The sequence below is a fragment of the Hippopotamus amphibius genome, chromosome 6 (assembly GCF_030028045.1).
Source record: "Hippopotamus amphibius kiboko isolate mHipAmp2 chromosome 6, mHipAmp2.hap2, whole genome shotgun sequence".
Taxonomy (NCBI): domain Eukaryota; kingdom Metazoa; phylum Chordata; class Mammalia; order Artiodactyla; family Hippopotamidae; genus Hippopotamus; species Hippopotamus amphibius.
The window spans coordinates 64,276,749-64,293,846 of NC_080191.1; the positions used below are offsets into that span (position 1 = coordinate 64,276,749).

General features: G+C 40.4%; 1 protein-coding gene across 2 annotated transcripts in view; it reads right to left on the reverse strand.

Moving 5' to 3' along the window:
* Window positions 1–17,098, reverse strand: part of FILIP1 (filamin A interacting protein 1) — a 200,506-nt gene that overhangs the window by 60,257 nt on the left and 123,151 nt on the right. For both annotated transcript variants that reach the window (XM_057739733.1, XM_057739732.1), the window contains exon 3: window positions 6,007–6,180. In XM_057739733.1, coding sequence (XP_057595716.1) covers window positions 6,007–6,180 — 174 coding nt within the window. The remainder of the gene's footprint in view (window positions 1–6,006; window positions 6,181–17,098) is intronic.

Here is a 17,098-nt window from a genome sequence, read left to right on the forward strand (position 1 = left end):
GAATCCATTCTTAATCCCACAGCCATCTCAGTAAGACGCAGTGGAGTAGCTCCGTGGGTACCAGCTTCAGATCTATTCCCCTGATGTTCCACGTTTGCCCTTCAGTCATAAGGAGGATCTGAGACTCCCTCTACAATTGCATTACTTTTCATTGTAAATGCATCCTTTGCGGGGCCCAATATAAAGGAGATATTGTGCCCATAACCCTCAGTGCCTTCTGATTAGACCTCCACCCCCTTTGCCTAAGAGCAGGTGACCAGACAGACTGGTGAAGCCCAGGTTAACTGGTGGTCAGTCATACCTGAGATCATCAGGGAGGCAAATCGTACTTTTATGTGTTCTGACAAATTTCTGCAGTCTTAAAGGGACAGTCTATACAAGAGGTTTTCTCACTGGAATAACTCCCTATTACAAAATATTCTCCCCAAGAACTCTCCATCTTTCCACAAGTGTGATTTTCACCATATGTTATACAATTTGTCAAGCATTGCTGGGACATCATCAGAAATGCAGAAGGAGCAACTCTTTTCCATTTTTGATCCTTCTTACTTTGTTGTAAAGTAAGGCCTTCCCTCCTTTTGAGAGTATTTGGAAGATCAGCTTCTACCTCTTTCCTGGTACCCTGACCCACTCCTCGCTAAGGAAGGAAGGATAATGTATTTAAAGGTTGTATTTGGGACAGGGAGCTGGGAATGAACAGCCCAGCCTTTTCATTTCTTACTTTTTACTCAGTCTGCAATAAGATGGTACATTGGCTCTGAAGGCCCAAACTCTCCCTCAGGTGCTCCCTCCAAAGTCTAGGAGAGAAAGTAATAGGAACCTGGTGGTGGTCATCTATCTATTTATGCCAATAATAAAGTTAATATTCAAGGCATCTGTCAGACTCCAGCAGTTATCCCTTCTGCAGTCTGTTCAAGGAACTCGGGAGGGAAAGATGGGGGCATAATTGGTTGGATGGTTGACTGAGATATCCAGAGAGAGAGACATTGTAGGGGCATCTGGAGGAAAAACAGCATATGTTGATTAATTGTTCTGGGGCAGCTTAGGTAGGACTGCTAGGCCTTAGCCTTAGTATATTCTGTCCATGTGGGCCTTTGAGATTGACTGTTCTCAGCAGCTACCATGCTGGGGCTAGGCCCCTGGAGTAGCTGCTCTCATCTCTGTGGGCCATGTTCACCTCACCCATACCAGCACAGCTTGACCTCAGCACTGATTGCATAACCAGGAAGACAGTCTTTTTGTCCCTTAATGCATCTGGAAGGATGCTGAGACATTGGTGTATGCAGTGTGTTTTTCACCCAGAACTGCAAAGCCAGATTTTAAACTGTAAAGTTGTAAATTCCTCTTTAGCAATAAAGCGTTAGTGTGTGGGGATCTAGCTTTTAGTTTGAAATTCTGGATGTAAGAACCAACATAGGTAGCAACAGATCAGCTGTGCCAGACCCTGTTTCTCGTTATTTTGTTTGGAACTGCACTGAGCTCCTAGGAGAGAACGGAGGTGGGCTAACCTCTTGGATCGGTGTGGCTTGTCCAGAGACTCTGAAGACCACATCCTGTAACTGCGAGCTCAGTGGATTCATTAATCATGTACACTGTGTCCCATGGCTTTTGGTTTTCAGGCTCCAAACTGTGGCTCAAGCACAGAGGAATGGTAGTTCTTATTACTGAATAGAGAAAGTGAAATGGGCACCTATTACTTTGGAAATGTAGCTCCTACTTGGACAGAGGTGGAAGGAAAATTGAATGAGATCATCATAACACCAAAGGCCAGAATTTACTAAGGAAAGTGTACCTGAATCAAATCGGTGGGGAAGAAGTTCAGGGACTAGAGATGGGGAGAAATTTCAGTATGTTTCAGACAAAAGTATCATGGTGTGGGAAATGATTTTAGCTCTGTTATCAACAGAGGGCTAATGGGAAAAATATTAAGGAATTTAAGAAGAGAGAAATCTACTTAAGAGGAAACATGAGGTCTTAAAGACCAAACTGGATTTACACAAAAGGGAAATGGATCTAAGTGCCCTTAAAGATAAGGCTATAAAAAAGGAGATATTTTAGTCTTTGTTGCATCAGAATGGGTGACAGAGGAGGGAGAGATAGGAATGCCTAGAGAACAGAGCAACATGACTGCCCCACAAAGAGGGTGTCAGGGTCCAGGGAAGGTTTGAGGAATACACTGTAAAACTGCAGGTGGTTCTTCATGAGATCAATTGGGAGCCCTTCTCTTGAAGACTGCAGCAGTTATTCAAAGTGGTTACATAAAATATAGACAGACTTAAGCATTAAAATCCGGAATCAGGGTAGGATACGCGAAGAATTCTGGGTGAGTTTCAGGGTGTCAGCCATTGTAGATGGGCCCTAAGCAAACATACTCAAGAAACTTGGAGATGTAGATTTTGAAGGAAAGATGTGACAAACGAAAGGGGTTTGGGCAGGACAGCAGCAGATGCGGTCCAAACATGGGTGTGTTGTGATGGGAAAAGACTCCTTAGGAGGGATCATCCAACCCAAGAACATAAAAGCAGATAAGATTTGTGTTGAACAAAGGACCCTCCTGGCAGACTCATAACTGATTGGTTTTGCTTCTCTCACTGAGGGGGACCACACCATACACAATATGGAAAGTCACGTCCAGAAAACAAATGTCTGGGTCTGAAAGCATAGGGGAAGTAGAGGCAAACAAACAAATCAAAAACTCTACGATCCCTAAAATTATGATAGAGAAAGAAGGGGACCATTTGAAACACTAGTCAAAATGTTAAAAACAACAAAATAACAATAAAACTCAGCTGAGCCTTCCTACTGCAGAAAAGGTTATGACAGAAGAAAATATTTTTGTTGCCTTGAGTAGGACAAGCTACTCAAGAATTAGAAAGTTCAAACATGAGAGAAGGCAAAGTTCTGAGGAACGGTCACCTGGGTAAGGTATGGTCCCCACTAGGTCCCTAGGCAGACAGGCTTCCAAAGGGTCACTTGCGGGGAGGAATGATAACTCCCCTGAAACAAGGGGGCAGTAAGGAAAACAACTGGTATGAGATGGGTTTCCTAGGCCTGGGCATCATGGTTGAAAAAAGAAAAAGATTAAAAAGGTTTTAAAGATGCTGGTGGAAAAGTAGAGCACCTAAAATAAAACCTAGGCATGGAGGGTGTCACCACTGCAAATCCCTAAACTTTGTAAAAAAGACAGATATGTTTTAAGTGCCACTTACTGAGGGCAAGGATAGTACATGCAACAGATTCCTCCACCCAACTCAGGGTTCGCCATTTCCCGTAATTATTAACCTCTTAATGGTGGTGGGCTCTGTCTGATGGGGACCACTTCCCCCACATGGAGCGGCATCCTGTTGTAGCTGAAGATGTTCTCTATCCACCTTCCTTCCCTTAGACATCCCCTAAGTCTCTGCCTTGATCTTGGTAAGAGTGACATGAGCCTGCATTGTGTTGAGTCCAGCGGTCAAGGGATATCATTACACTTGAGATAAATTGAACTTAGAGCTGGGGCTTTTCTTGCATTTTTAACAATTTATGAATGTGAGGTTGATACTATGATAACTGCAGGTATCCTAATAATGACTCTTTTGAATAAACATAGAATAAAGGACATCAGGATGTATTAATTCAACTTTGAAAATGCCTAAGATTAAGATCCTTCTGGCTAAGGCTAAGCAGAATACGAATTTGGGAAGGAAAGAAACTGAAACCTTAATTTCTTTGAAATTTTGGTTAAGAATTATGAACTTTGATATCTGGGGCTTTAACTTACAAGGAAGTTCAGGGTGATTTAATATTTACTGCTTAATTTCTCCCTGGATACCTGGCAGGAGGTGGGGGGTCCACTATATTGGGTCCACTGCTTGATCTTTGGTGAGTTCTCTTGGATGACCTAGCTGGGTATGAAAATTAGAATGAGCAGAGATTTTTGGCTTGAGGTACAGCATGGCTTCTAGGAACAAGAGCTAGACTATCTGTTCACGATCCCAGGAGGCTAATGGAGCAGTGATATACGGGATTCTTGCATCATGAACTTGGAAGCAAGTCTCTTGCTCCTGAGTAACAAGAACTTGATTATTAAGCCCAAAGGGTTAAGAAACCAAAAATCCATAAGTGGTGGAAGATAAATCTTTTCTTCTTTCGGCATTCTGTTTCTCTCAGAAAGCAGGACTTCACCATTTTGCCGGTGTTGGGAAAAGTAGCTTCTGTCCTTCCATCTGTCTCCTTATTCTCTCCTCCTCAAGAGAGGAGCAACTCTTCAGATTGTTGAGTTGAGGGGAAAAAGGAACCAAGAAGTGTGCCCAGCTTAAGCCAACTCCAAAAGGACAACCCAAAAGAAAGGTGGGTGTTTTCTGCTCCGCTCTTTTGTCCACTTGGGTTAGGCCTGCTTTCTGAAGATAAGTTGGAGACTCCTTCCTTTATGTACTGCCCAGAGAACTCAGTGGGTCAGAGGCAGTGATTCTGGATGTGTGCTCTACAGACCTACCTCTCCCTTAAGGGGTCATCCCAAGCCCTGAGTTGGGAGAAGAGAACTAAGAAGCCCAAATGATACTACTCATCCAAGCCAAGTTCTTCAATCCAGGTGATTATAATAATAATATAAAACTGATATTTTGACCTCTTTATGTCTTTTACTCCTCAAGTCCCTCCAAGTTTGATACTAATTAAGAATGTGAGCAATTAGCACCCTCAGCTCCCAGCAAATACTAATGGCTGATATTTGTTGAGTAGCTAGTATGTTCCAGACACTATGCTAAAAGTTTTACAGGCGTTGCTTCATTTAATCCTCACAACTCAATGAGATGTGCACCTGACAGAGAAGAACACTGAGGCTTAAAGAGCTGAAGTGACCGGCCCAAAGTCACAGGCAGCTCATAACTGTGGGTTATCTCAGACGTGAAAGTGGACCCAGCCAGTTGACTCTATCCTATCACGTATTGATAATGATCTCCTAATGCTTAAAGAAAAGATGAGAACAGAGCTCCAGTTCATCTTAGTTGCAGACGTTAGAAAATTATGGGGCCGTCAATCTGTTGTAAATACTTTCTAAAGCAGATCTTTCTGAGACCTGTCAAGCTGAGCTGCTGCTTTTTTTTTTTTTTTTTTTTTTTTTTGGCGCACGGGGTTAGTTGCTCCGCAGCATGTGGGATCTTCCTGGAGCAGGGATTGAACTCATGTCCTCTGCATTGGCAGGCGGATTCCCAACCACTGCACCACCTAGGAAGCCCTGTTTCACACTTTTAATTTCTGTGTTCTTTATTCATTTATGATACTAATTTCACATCTATGATTTATTTTACATGACTTCCAAAGAGTCAGTATGGCTAGATCCATCGGCTGGTTCCCTGGTTCTGTATCAGACTTCTACTATGATGTGAGAGTATTTTTAACATGTAGTAGCATGGGTAATCAACAACAGTAGTCGATAGTTCCTAATATAATCTTGTATAAAAATGATTAAATATTGTCCTATTTGATTCCTTTTCATCCTAAAGAACTGCCCTAAGCAGTTTTTGCCTCATTGGGATTTTGCCTCAACTTTTATGCTTTAGCCACTCACATGAGACCATTTTAATTATGACAAAGTCTATGAGATATCAAAATGGAGTGGCTTTATAACCATAAATACCAATAATAAAAATCAATTTAATTTTAGGCTACCAATTTGATAATAATCTGAAAACTCAATGCTAAAGCCCATAAGTACCTCATATTTTTACACATATCACCTCTTAGAGATATAAAAGAATCACAGACTGAAGAGCAGGTAACTATCATAATCACATGAGAAATACATTTCAGGCTTTAAGTATATTTAAGGAAATACTTCTACAGTTCTTATCAATGAATAATATCCATGTAATTCATGAATTATTTAATCATACTTTAATTCTATATTAGGGCATCTTAAAATGCTTGCCTTTGAAAGAAAATGTTAAAGTGTGTAAAATGGAAGGATGTGGAGACGTCCCTCTGAGGCTGCCTTCTCGGGGACTCGTCGGGGTATGTTTTTACCTCTGAGATGGGTTTCTCATACACATCTTCTCCTATGGACTTCTCCTGGGCCAGGATGGCGTCTCGGTGCAGGACCCGTAGCACTTTCTCTGGCTCCGCAGACCCATAGTGAGCCTCCAGAACCTCAGGCTTGGTTTTCTCCGTCTTCAGCATGTGGATCACATCTTCCCTGGCCTGTGGTGGAAAGTGCAGCAAGGTTAGACCGTTGACAACACAAATCCTATGCTGGGCTCACAAAATCAACACGGAATTTATTGAATACATCCGCATCTCGTCAGGGCTGTGGGCAGATTCACTGGATGTTTTTTGTTCTTTTTTTTTTTTTTACCAAAAACAGATTGGCAAGCAGATAGGCTGCTTCAGGTTGCTAGGAAGCAGGCAAGCAAAAAAAAAAAGGGTTTGTGCTAATATTAGCTACATAAAAATTGCTCTAAGTAGCAACAATTCTGAGACGGGAGAGGACAGCTCCTGGGGATACAAAGCCCATTTCAGTGCATGTGAGGTCAGTGACAGCTTAAAAGTTTTCTAGTTTTCTGTGTGTGCTCTCAATATATAGTATTCAAATCTGGCTTAAAATATAACCCTGCTCTCCCATATTCTGGTTCTAACTCCATGTGTAATTAACAAAAAACAGCCTTTATTAGTGATTTTCTGTTTCCCATCAAGTGACTCATTTTGCACAGAAACACATGGTCGGGAGCTCACGTGGTGCTGGGCTAGACTTCTCAATCTAATGTATTCCTACTGACGGTGAAGTTTAACTTCTGTAATAGCTAGACTGCCAATCAGAGGAGTCAGGTTAGTGGGGTTAGAGTTGGTCTTTTGGTTTCTTAGCAAAACTTCAGTGTCTTGTTGAAGCTCTTGACAAAACCACACGATTATAGGCTTTCAATCATATTGACTGTGGTCCCCGTCACATAATGTAAATACATCTGGATGTATTTTCTCCTGATGAGGAGTGATGAACTTTGTAGTTATGATGGAACTGACTTTTACTAAATGTACTTCCATCTGGTCATATACTTGTTTTTCCAGTAATGGTGATGGGTACGAAGTACCCTGACTTCATTCCAGCTTGTACCAAAGAACACACTGGTGGCAACGGAGTTTCAGTCTGTGACAATGGAATAGAGTTTTCCCTCTGGGTTATGCTAACTAGGGGTTTTAATCAGAAGCCTGGCTCATTATCGTGATATTTTAAACAAGGGAGCTAACTAGTTGCCCTGAGACTGGACCATCACAAAGTTTGTCTTTCTTGAGATGTCTCACTTTTATTGCTTTTTTTGTAGTCTCCAAAATCACCTAATTCCAAATGGCTAAAGACGAATTTATTACAAAAACGTCACTGGACTGGAATTTGCAGATTTTCCCCATGTTGTCTCTGCCACATATACATGTGCTCCTTTCAAGACAAAAATGGAAAATATTAATTTTGAAGAAACCAGTGGTTTGGAATTAGCAAGAAAGTTAAAGTCAGAAAATAGTTTAGTGGGAAGGCAATGTGTTTCCATGCAGGGCAAAAGGACAAAGCACAGACAGTGTCAGGCTGGCTGTACAGTGTCTTTGTGCAAATTAGAAAGAGGTGCCTGCTTCTTCCAGGAGACACAGCCCTGAGTCAGAGTGCAGCCAACCTACTGAGCCAAGAGTGGGCTGTAGCTCACCCCTATTCAGTCCCTCTGCCAGGCACCCCTGTGCAAGGCACAGCTCCACATCTGTGTATGATGACCCTGTACTGAAGGAGTCCAAGGTATGTCCATTGTTCTCCGTCTTCAGGCAGACAGTGTAAACAAAGAGCTTTACAACTGTAAATAGGTAGCTATTTCAGTTTAAAAGTTTAAGCTATCTGGTTTAAAAATATGTAAATATTATTGGTATCTTTCCTTTTCACCAAATCTTTCTAATTCTCTTAGAAGAAAACAACAGATGTGAAACACCTATTTCTTCTCTCCCTGAAAAATGTGCTTCTTTTGCTTGAACTGTATTGATTGTGTTGACTACGTATACCAGACGTTTCATTCTGAGTTCAATTACCCCAGACACCAATTACCAAAGAAAAAGAGGCTGTGGTTATGTAACACTATGCATTATATATTGAGCCACATTATTCATCAGGAATTAACTAAAAGCATTTTAATTGCTATAATAATAATCATAGAAGGAATACAAATGTTGCCTATAAGTCACTGCTATTTAGAATAGTTTACTACAGTAAATCAATTATTCATACTGTGGTATCCATTTAGTCAATGGAATAATGAAGATGTGATCACGGTAAATATTTTTCATTACTTTACACAGAGATTCAATCTGTGTAAATAAGATCCTACACTTTGGGGATAAAACCACTTTACATCTCTCTTTTGAGAGTCTTGTTGATTTTTGTACAAAAGAATGAAGTTCAAAATGTAAGAAAGTTCCTGTCCTTGAACATCACTATTTTCACTTGGAAATTTTATCACAAGCAAGTAGTTAAAGTCTTAGGGTGCTGGGGAGTTGATAAATAGACTGCTGTATTTAAATAGATGTAAAAGGACCCAGAGGGACTAACACTTTGAAGAGGGCTCTAGAAAGGGAAGAGAAGGGGATCAGAGGAAGAAGAGACCATGAAAATGTTCGACTGACTTAGTTTTGATGATGGAAGAGAATAAATAAGAGATTAAGGTATAGACACAGACACAGACACATCCATTCTACCTGGTTCCCCGTTGTGCCAAGGGAGGCATATGGAGGCCAAGAACAAAGATGTCCTTGCAGAATTGAAACTGCACCCCGTGAAGCAAGGGGTTGTCTCAGTTGGCTGCGTAAAGAGCTGATTCCAAACATGTGGGGGCAGCAGAGAGCTGCTCTGCAAAGCCCTGGGGCCAACAGGTGAGTGTGTGATCCATCTTACAAAGTCAAGGGTGGGTATCTGGACTTCGCTGTGAAAGTAGGGATGGGGTGACAGACACAGGACAGGTGGAGCCCACACAGGTGGCATAGTTCAAAAGAGAGCTGAATCCAGTCATCCATTCAGTAAATATTTGTGCACATTCAATACTGGAGATATAATTGCATCCTGAGGCATTGAAGTCTAGAGGGAAATAAACAGTTTAAAGGCATTTACATTATAACATGACAAGCCTTAGGATGGAGGAGACTTAGGGGGCTAAGAACTTCATCCAGAAGAACATTTGACTTGAATCTAAGCTGACGGAGGAGGCTTCCTGGAGAAAGTGACTCAAAATCTTACAATAAGTACTTGAGCCAGAGAAAGAGGGGTGCAGCTAGGGTAAGGGTGTTCTTGGCCAAGGGAAGACTGTAGGCAAAGGCCAAACTGAATAGATTTAGATACATGGGCTGGGGCCATGTGAAGCCAGAGTGATAAACAATGAGCAACTCATGAAAAGCCTGTGAACCAGGCAGTGAGTTTGTATTTCATCACAGAACAGCAAGAAGGCTGGGATTTTTAATCAGCAGGATTGTGACATGGTCAGATGGTGGAAAAATCATCCATCTGCTGTGTTAAACACAAATTCTGAATCATCAGATCTGATGGTGCAACCCAGGAATTGTGACTTAAAATAATTCTGCAGGTGATTCTAAAGCACAGTTGCACTTAGAAACCACTACGTTGGGGCAATTCAGCACCAAAAGCACTTAAAATGTCTGCTGTGTTAGTTCAAGGTTCCCAGCAGGGTCATCTGATTCCCAGGGACTTGCTTGCCCCAGAGTTTTCTCCTGTTCTCACTGTGTTATCAATTCCACTGATCCTTCTTCACCAAGGAATCATGGTCACTTCAGACCAGCAGCATAAACCAAGAGGGTCCCCGGAAACTGGTGGAAGTATTTGCTACCTCCATGCAAATGAGGGTGACCAACTGTCCCAGTTTGCCTGGGACTAAGAACAGAATCCCACAAAGCTGGACTTTTGGAAATCAGGACAGTCCCAGGCAAATTGGAATGAGTTGGTTATCTTAAGGAAAACACAGAGTGGACAGGAGACTAGATATTCCAAAATGTTCCCACATCTAGCAGGGCAGCCATGGTGGACTTAATGTATTCAGGAACTGAATCTCATTGACAGTGTTTCCAAAACTTAGCTTTCTCTACAGGCAAAACACCATTTTTGATGATTATGCCTGGTGCCAATTTTTTTCTTTTTTCTTTTTTTTAGAACTTTTATTGAGATACAGTTAACAGACAATAAACAGCATATATTTAGAGTGTACAATTTGGTATCCCAATCTCCCAATTCATTCCCCCCCAACCCTCCCTGCTTTCCCCACTTGGTGTCCATGTATTTGTTCTCTACATCTGTGTCTCTTTTTCTGCCTTGCATTTCCTCTTTCATAGTTGTTAGCATTTGCTTATGTATTGAGGTGCTCCTATATTAGGTGCATATATATTTATAATTGTTACCTCCTCTTCTTGGATGGATCCCTTGATCTTTATGTAATGTCCTTTCTTGTCTCTTGTAACATTTTTTATTTTAAAGTCTATTTTATCTGATATGAATATTGCTACTCCAGCTTTCTTTTGATTTTCATTTGCATGGAATATCTTTTTCCATCCCCTCACTTTCAGTCTGTATGTGTCCCTAGGTCTGAAGTGGGTCTCTTGGAGACAGCATATCTATGGGTCTTGTTTTTGTATCCATTCAGCCAGTCTGTGTCTTTTGGTTGGTGCATTTAGTCCATTTACATTCAAGGTAATCATCAATATGTATGTTCCTATTACCATTTTCTTAATTGTTTTGTTTTTGTTTTTGTAGGTCCTTTTCTTCTCTTCTGTTTCCTGCTTAGAGAAGTGCCTTTAGCATTTGTTGTAGGGCTGGTTTGGTGGTGCTGAATTCTCTTGGCTGTTGCTTGTCTGTAAAGCTTTTGATGTCCCTGTCGAATCTGAATGAGATCCTTGCTGGGTAGAGTATTCTTGGTTGTAGCTTCTTCCCTTTCATCACTTTAAATATATCATGCCACTCCCTTCTGGCTTGCAGAGTTTCTGCTGAGAAATCAGCTGTTACCCTTATGGGAGTTCCCTTGTATGTTATTTGTCGTTTTTCCCTTGTTGCTTTTAATAACATTTCTCTGTCTTTAATTTTTGTCGATTTGACTACTATATGTCTTGGCATGTTTCTCCTTGGGTTTATCCTGCCTGGGACTCTCTGCGCTTCCTGGACTTGGGTAGCTATTTCCTTTCCCATGTTAGGGAAGTTTTCAACTAGAATCTCTTCCAATATTTTCTTGGGTCCTTTCTCTCTCTCTCTTCTCCTTCTGGGACCCCTATAATGTGAATGTTGGTGTGTTTAACATTGTCCCAGAGGTCTCTTAGGCTGTCTTCAGTTCTTTTCATTTTTTTTTCCTTATTTTTTTCCACATCAGTGATTATCACGATTCTGTCTTCCAGATCACTTATTTGCCCTTCTGCTTCAGTTAATCTGCTATTGGTTCCTTCCAGTGTATTTTTCATTTCCCTTATTGTGTTGCATATCTCTGTTTGTTTGTTCTTTAATTCTTCTAGGTCTTTGGTAAACTTTTTGATCTTTGCATCCAGTCTTTTTTCAAAGACCCTGATCATCTTCACCATCATTATTCTGAATTCTTCTTCTGGAAGGGTGCCTATCTCCTCTTCATTTAGTTGTTTTTCTGGGGTTTTATCCTGTCCCTTCATCTGGTACATAGTTCTCTGCTTTTTCATTTTCTCTATCTTTCTGTGGCTGTGGTTTTCAGTTCCACAAGATGAAATACTGCTGATACTGCTTGATACTGCTGTCTACCCTCTTGTGGAGGAAGCTATCTAGGAGGCTCGAGCGTGCTTCCTGATGGGAAGGACTGATGGTGGGTAGGGCTGGGTGGGCAGAGCTCAGTAAGACTTTAATCCAATTTGGTGGGCAGAGCTCAGTAAAACTTTAATCTGCTTGTCTGCTAATGGGTGGGGGTGTGTTCACACCTTGTTGGTTTTTTGGCCTGAGGCTACTTAGCACTGGAGCTTACAGGCTCTTTGGTGGGGTTAATGGTGGACTCTGGGAGGGTTCACGCCAATGAGCACTTCCTAGAACCCCTGCTGCCAGTACCCCTGTCTCCTCGGTGAGCCACAGCTGCCCCCCACCTCTGCAGGCAACCCTCCAACACCAGCAGGTAGGTCTGGTTCAGTCTCCTATGGGGTCACTGCTCCTTCCCCCTGGGTCCTGGTGAGCACACTATTTTTTGTGTGCCCTCCACAAGTGGAGTCTCCATTTTCCCCAGTCCTGTGGAGGTCCTGCAATCAAATCCTTCTGGCTTTCAAAGTTTTATTCTCTGGGGATTCCTCCTCCTGTTGCTGGTCTCCCAGGTTGGGAGGCCTGACGTGGGGCTCAGAACCTTCACTTTAGTGGGTGGACTTCTGCAGTATAACTGTTCTCCATTTTGTGAGTCACCCACCCAGCATTTATGGGATTTGATTTTAACATGATTGCACCCCTCCTACCATCTCATTGCGGCTTCTCCTTTGTCCCTGGATGTGGGGTGTCTTCTTTGGTGAGTTCCAGTGTCTTTCTGTCGATGACTGTTCAGCATTTAGTTGTAATTCCAGTGCTCTTGCAAGAGGGAGTGAGCACATGTCCTCCTACTCTGCCATCTTGATCCTATCTGCCTGGTGCCAATTTTAACTATTTTTTAAATTTGCGGGATTTTTTAATTTTGGGAAAAACCCATAATGAGTAGGAAAGAATGCTTAGTTCTTATGCCCATGAGACATAGCTTTTCCACACTCCTAACGTGGGTACATGGCTAACTCTGGGAGGACAGGAGAATCAGAATGAGCAGTGGAGTTTCAGATGAAACACGGTGTGTCCTCTTGAAACACTCAGATTACTTAAAGACTTGGGGTGGGTGATAGGTAGTTTAAGACTCTTTCAGAACATTAATACAATGTTAATGTTTACTTGAACATTCAGGACAAAACACAAGTCTTAAAAAACATTTGCTTGAGGTAGACAGCTTGGGACAGCTTCTTAGATGATGCCACCATGATCCCCAGCCTGGTGGTCCACTCACTTAGGTTGAGAGGGAACACAGCCAGGTGGGAAGTTTGAGAAATCTGCCCCTAACTACTGACACTGCACACTTCAAACAAGCCATTCCCTGCCAAGGGCTGTTGACCTTGAATGGAGGATGCATCTTTTTTTTTCTTTTTGGCTGCACTGTGTGTCATGAGGGATCTTAGTTCCCCAACCAAGGATCAAACCCATGCCCTCTGCAGTAGAAGCTCAGACCGTAACCACTGGACCACCAGGGAAGTCCCTGGAGGATGCATTTTGAGGAAAGAATAAATTTATTTCTATGCTATGGAAGAACCAGAATGTCACAGTTTCTAAACACCATCACTTCTTCAAATTATTTAGTTAACACCATGTAAATATGGTCTATCACTGTACTGAGCTAAGGAGCCCTAGAAAAGATGGTCCTGGAAGAGCAGTGAAAATGCCCATTCCCGTAAAAGCTTTCCCATTCTGGGAACTCAGTGTTCTGTATCTGTTTAAGTAAGGTGATTTATTAGTTTACTTGCTATTTCTTTCTTAGGCTGTGAGTTGCTTTGAGGACAGGGACTGTATCTACAGTGTCTACTAAAAGAGTGCCTTCCCACAAGATAAGCACTCAGTAAATATTTGCTGAAATAAAGAAAAGTAAAATTAAGTGATATGAAGTCAGAGAGGCATGAACTGGCACTGAAAATCTCAGAACAACCTTAACTATTTTGCCTTGTTTAAAAGAGCTAAACAATTACATTTTTCAACCTCTGCTCTTTCATCTGACATTCTTGTCTACCATTTAGGAGTCACGTTGTTCTTCTTAAGTTTATTCCAAAAAGAAAATATGTAAACTGAATAAGGAAAAACAGTACATTCCACCAGAATGTTACAACAGGAAACAATCTTTAAATCTCATACAAGTTGAATTATACTCTTTACTCTAGTTAGGTAAAATGGAATATTATAAATGTATTGGAAGAATAAAATCTATGTAATTTATGATGGTATTAGCTATTACTATAGAAATTAAACCCATTTTTTTTCCTCCTCAATGTTAGAAAGCAAAGTTAACATAATTAGTGACACAACAACATACAAGGAGAAGATTCAGACATAGTTAGTTTAAAGGGCCATTGGGGCTAAAAGAGTGTCTTTAGGTTTTTCTGGAGAAATTTCTCCCCAGAGCTTTATGGTTAATAGCAGCCTGAAAGTCTCTATACAGCTGTTCATTAAAGGTCACTCCTTTCTAGCACTTTGGACTGAATATTACCCAAAAGAAATCTTTTATTAAAATATCACAAACAGATGCTATTTTTCATATTAAAACTTGCTTTTATTAATACCATGATAGCCTGAATTTTTAAAAGTAAAATTCCTCAAAATCCCAATGATGTTTTTTGCAGAAATAGAAAAATCCATTCTGAAATGCATATGGAATTTCAAGGGACACCAAAGGGCCAAACAGTCTTGAAAAAGAATAAAGTTGGAAGTCTCACACTTTATAATTTCAAACCTTACCACAAAGCTATAGCAATCAAAACAGTATGATACTGGCATAAATGCAGACATTTAGACCAGTAGAATAGAATAGAGATCCCAGAAATAAAACCTCACATATATGGTCAAATGATTTTCAATAAGAATGTCAAGAATGGAAAAAAGGATAGTCTTTTCAACAAATGATGTTGGGAAAACTGGATATCCACATGCAAAAGAATGAAGATGGACCCTTACTTTACACCATATACAGAAATTAACTCAAAACAAATCAAAAACCTGAATGGAGAGCTAAAACTCTTAGAAGAAAATTGGGGAAGAAACTTCATGATATGGGATTTGGCAATGATTTCTTGGATATGATACCAAAAGCACAAGCAATAAAAGAAAAAATAGATAAATTGAACTACATCAAAATTTAAAACTTCTGTGTATCAAAGAACACAATCAACAGAGTGAAAAGCAACCCACAGAGTGGGAGAAAATATTTGCAGATCATATGTCTAAGGGATTAATATCCAGAATATATACAGAACCCCTATAACTCAACAACAACAATAAAACCCTGATTTTAAAATGGGCAAAGGACTTAAATAAACATTTCCTGTTTTGTTTTATTGAAGTATAGTTGATGTAGAATATTATATGTTACAGGTGTAAAATACAGTGATTCACAATTTTAAGGTCACACTCCATTTGCAGTTATTATAAAATATTGGCTATATTCCTTGTGTTGTACAATATATCCTTGTAGCTTACTTTATACCTAATAGTTTGTACCTCTTAATGCCCTACCCCTATATTGCTCCTCTGCCCACTGGTAACCACTAATTTATTCTATATGTCTGTGAGTCTGCTTCTTTTTTGTTATAGTTACTAGTTTGTTGCATTTTGGGGATTCCACATATAAGTGATATCATACAGTATTTGTCCTTCTCTGTCTGACTTATTTCACTTAGCATAATGCCCTTCAAGTTACTCTGTGGTGTTACAAATGGCAAAATTCCATTCTTTTTATGGCTGAGTAATATTCCTGTGTGTGTGTGTGTGCGCGCGCGCGTGTGTGTGTGTGTGTGTGTACCACATTTTTTTATCCATTAATCTGTTACTGGACACTTAGATTGTTTCCATAATCTTGGCTGTTGTAAATAATGCTGCTGTGAACTTTGGGGTGCATGTATATTTTTGAATTAGTGTTTTAGGTTTTTTTCAGATACACACCTAAATGGACATTTCTATAAAGATACACAAATGGCCAACAAGCACATGAAAAGATGCTCAATATTGCTAATGAACTGCAAGTCAAAACCATAGTGAGATATCACTTCACACCCATTAGGATGATTATCATAAAAAAAATTAACAAGTACCAGCAAGGATGTAGAGAAATCGGAATCCTTGTACACTGTAAAATGGTTTAGGCACTATGGAAAACGTATGGTGGTTTTTCAAAAAATTACAAATAAATTACCATATGATCCAGTAATTCCACTTCTGGGCACATACCCCAAAGAACTGAAAGCAGGAACACATGTTCATAGCAGCATTATTCACAATAGCCAAAAGGTGGAAACAACCCGAGTATTCATTGATGGATGGATGGATAAACAAATGTAGTATATACATACAATGCAATATTACTCAGCCTTTTTTAAAAAAGGAAATTCTGACACATGCTACAACCTGGATAAACCTTGAAGACACTATGCCAAGTGAAATAAGCCAGTCACAAGGACAAGTATCTGATTCCATTTATGTGAGGTACTTAGAAAAGTCAGATTCATAGAGACAGAAAGCGGAATGGTGGTTGGCTGGGGCAGGGGGGAAAGGAGGATGAAGAGCTGTTGTTTAATGGGTCCAGGTTTGGAAGATGAAAAACGTTCTGGAGATGGCTGCATGGTGGTAACAACACACAACAAAGTGAATGCATTTGATGCCAATGGAGTGTACACTTAGCAAACGGTTAAAATGGTAAATTTTATGTTATGTATGTTTTGCCACAATTAAAAAAAATTAAAAGTGCCCCTTTGTTCACCCCCAAAAAACTCAAATACAAAAAGAAAATACAAATCATCTCCAATCCTTTATCTAGAGAATACCACTTTTTAAAAAAAGGTAAAATTCCATGTAGTAAATTATAAAAGTGCAGTCATATTTTCTTGTGATTAGTTATCTGAACATTGTAGTCATCCATGGATTTAAACACATTTTCATTACTTACGTGGATTTCTTCTTTTTTCTTTTTTACCCACATTGGGATATTAATAGCAAGACAGCTGCTGTGTTCTGGATTAGAAATTAAATAAGGCCACAAAATCTCCCCTGCAGCGCTGTGATTCTGCAGTGTATAATTTCTTAAATCCCAAAAGGCTACAGGCTTTTGGTTCTGTGCTAATAAACACCTAGGGCAGAGCCCTGAAACTGCCCACCCCTATATGTAATCAAGTCCAGCAGATAGGATACAGCTTTCTGTGAACCGGTTGAGAAGCTGTATTCCATAAAACCTGGGAGAAGTCATCGCTAAGGCACAGCTACAGGATTGTTTTCTCACTGTAGTTGTTTATCCAGCTCTATGAATTTAACCCCCTTGACATAAACCGGCTAGAGGAG